The sequence below is a fragment of the Halyomorpha halys genome, unplaced genomic scaffold (genome assembly GCF_000696795.3).
Source record: "Halyomorpha halys isolate HHAL.00 unplaced genomic scaffold, Hhal_1.1 Scaffold1175.1, whole genome shotgun sequence".
Lineage (NCBI taxonomy): Eukaryota > Metazoa > Arthropoda > Insecta > Hemiptera > Pentatomidae > Halyomorpha > Halyomorpha halys.
In genome coordinates this window covers 39,792-43,136 of record NW_027115251.1, presented here as the reverse complement: position 1 = coordinate 43,136, position 3,345 = coordinate 39,792, and the positions used below count along the sequence as shown (strand labels likewise).

Genomic DNA, 3,345 nt, shown 5'->3' with positions numbered 1-3,345 from the left:
TGATGATGATCCTTGATATCTAGGATGATTTAAAAAACTTCAAGTTTATGAAAAAAAAAACTATAAAAAAAAAAAAAAACTTAAAAAAAAAAAGGACTTATAATATTATTTTAATATTATTAATATATATTGTAATATCCTTCTTTTAATCAATAGTTGATATTTATATATAAATGATTTTAGTTATATTTGTATTTTATGTGTATCTTTTCAGTATTTTTCTATTTGTTATTTTAAATCAAAAAGCAAGCTAACCAGTTTTCATAGTCTAAAATAAATACACTATTAAAAAAAAAGAAGATGGCGGCGTGCTTCCTTCTCAAGTGTTTGTGTTGAGATAAATTGAAATTTTTCAACTTTTGTTGTTTCTATACAATAATTATAGATAAAGAATAATCAAAGAAGAAATAGAAGAACATAACAATTATCAATAAACTATTTACATCGTAAATCATAGCAAATAAAGCAGAGCGATTGTACTACAATCAATTATTTTTGGATCGACTAGTGAACATTGAAGATAGAAGTGAGGAAATGGGCATTCTTGATATGGCTGGCCTGGTGAGAGGACGTTGGTCGGCTAGAAGCGGGAAGGACTGGAAGCCATTGTTAGGAGTTGGGCATAGCATCATAGACTAGAAGATATCAACAGTCATCAATCATCTAAGAAAGATGTGTAATTGGTTAGTTTTGTTTCTAACTGGAATTTATTGCATTTGTAAAATAGCTATTAATTAAGTTTAAGTGTTATTAGTAATAAAATGTCGTCTGTTTCTGATTGCCTGGAAACCCGCCCTGAGAAAAGAGTCTATTATGTTATAAAATTTTCCTATCTGTTAAATATTAAAGCTTTTAATTTGAACCCAAGCTATCTTTTATATATGAAATTAGTTAAAACTATTAAAATTCTTTTTATTTTATTTTAAATAATTTTTGGTTATTACAATATATATAAAGCGTTTTTTAAGTAATATTTTAGTATATCCTACTTTATATATTTAATTTATTACCTGTTTTTCTCTCTTATTTGTTATTTTTGTTAGCAATACTAGAATTTGAGCTTCTTTCTTTTTTTTCAAATAGCTCCTATAGGTTAGTCAAATAGATTAAGATAACTAAATAACTTTTGATATCCAATTTGAGTTCTGATTGACTGGTATAATATGTTTTGTAGCGTTGTCGCCAAACACATAAAGTGGCTGTTATATATGTTGCACAAGGTCAAGAAGACAAAAATTCAATTCTTTCCAATTCTGGTGGAAGTCAGGCGTACGAAGATTTTATTGCTGGTTTAGCTTGGGAAGTAAGTAGCTTGGCCTATTAGATAACAGGACTTGAACTATATTTATTTAATTATATTTATTGCTTGAAAAAACAAGTTATTTATAATACTTTCAAATAAAGGAAGTCTTGCATTTATATTATGTATGGAATACTTGTCTATTAGTTTTTTATTTTAAAATTTTTTTTTTATTATATTTGACTGCCATTCTCACCATTCTACTATTCTAAGTACCATTCTACTTTGTGTATATTTGTCCTCTGAGAAGGGCTTAACAAATCACTGTAGTAAAAAGAAGAAAACAGAGTTAGAAGATCAAGAATACGGTGATTTTTTTTTGGATTTCAGGATTGTAACTGAAACGCATCAAGGATATGTTGCCATGGGAAAGTAGGATAAAACCAAAGTGGCTCAGAATAGCAGTGGGAGACATGAAAGTGCTTGTGAAATTTGATGAAGGTCTAATAAAACCATTTATTTATTTTTTCAATTTTATCTCAAGCTTGAATAAATTGAATAAATTTTCTCCCATAAATGAAGTGAAAGGATTTAAGAAAGGATACAAAGAGTTGAAGGTTATTAGACTCAAGTAATCATAGAATCTTCTTCTCCGTAGTTCTACAGTCTGGGGTCCGCCTTGGCTTCCTGCACAATAGTTTTTCTGATGTCCCTATACTTACTCCCTTCAGTTTGTTTCTCTCAGCCACCTATATCATCATTCAGTCATCTTTTTTTCGGCTTCCTCTGCCTCATAAATTCTGCTTTGGAGCATCTTTTTTGGTATTCTGTTATCCCGCAACCTTAGAACATGCCACAACCATTCAATTCTAGCAGGACTTTATAAAGCTTACCATCATTATTTGTTCTTATCCTCCATTCCAAAATTATTTAATTGAACAAGGGAACATATATTTTTCTAAGTATTTTCCTCTTAAAGTCTCTAAATTCGTTTTTGATGGTAGCAGTAAACATCCACGTTTCAGCCGCGTAGGTAAGATTAGGTCTAAATAAAGTTATATATACCCTTACTTTGATGATGATCCTTGATATCTAGGATGATTTAAAAAACTTCAAGTTTATGAAAAAAAAAACTATAAAAAAAAAAAAAAACTTAAAAAAAAAAGGCACGGTTAGTGGCCATAATTATTTTGTTCACCTCCGTTATCATTTTATTTTCATTATTTAATTCTGAAAAAGGTAGGATGTTTTTAAAAATGTGCCCTTTCACCACAAGGTTATGGTAACTCTTGAATTGTGTGTATCAGTGCATATATACATTGTTTTTGAATCATTTATTTTAAGGCTCATATTTTTGCTTTTGGTATTGAGTTTATTAAAAAATTTCAGTGAGGGTTTTATACACTTCTAGCCATAGAGCTATATCATCTGCATATACTCAAATTTGACTACTTGAATAGAATATGTTTCCTTGTTTATTTATTCTATTTACTATTTTATATAATCCTGGACTGAAGAGGCTGGCATCAGTGCCTAGGTTAACTAGGTTGTGATAAAGTTTTAACAAATTGTGACTATGATAAATGATTTTAATTTTGGTTTTAATGGGAATATTGACTAATTAGAAATTGTTGTTTTGACCTGGGCAGAATAGCCTGCATGAAGTTGAGTTTTTAAGTCATATAGTTCCAAAATTGTATTAAGTAGATTGTCCCTGAGGATGGCCGGATTGGCCGAAACGTCGGACTTAAAAGAAAAATAAAATGTGTTGAGACTAAAATGGATGGAAATTAAATTAAAAAATGCAACATGGTGAAAAAAAACAACACATTTTGCTTGCTTAGATTCTCCTAAACTTATAGTATGTCAAAAAAATACCAACAATGGAATGAAAAATTAAAACCTTATCTTCGTGAAAATTAGTTCCACGTAATACCTATTTTTTCCTTTATATCTTCTCTACTAATCAAGTGATCGATTCATCTTCCAAAAATTGGAACGATACGGCTGTAGGCTTCTTGTTCTTCTACAGTCATCCAGCTGCACTTTTCTTTGTCAGAACATCTACCAGGGCATTCAAAAAGTCCTGTCGTTTTTCGTTTGTT

The 3,345-nt window shown here is 29.7% G+C and overlaps 1 protein-coding gene across 1 annotated transcript in view; it reads left to right on the top strand.

The window, feature by feature from the left end:
- Nucleotides 1-3,345, top strand: part of LOC106688677 (probable Rho GTPase-activating protein CG5521) — a gene marked incomplete at its 5' end in the record, with an annotated part of 237,137 nt that overhangs the window by 213,141 nt on the left and 20,651 nt on the right. The window contains 1 exon segment of the mRNA XM_067052337.1: nucleotides 1,175-1,303. Coding sequence (XP_066908438.1) covers nucleotides 1,175-1,303 — 129 coding nt within the window.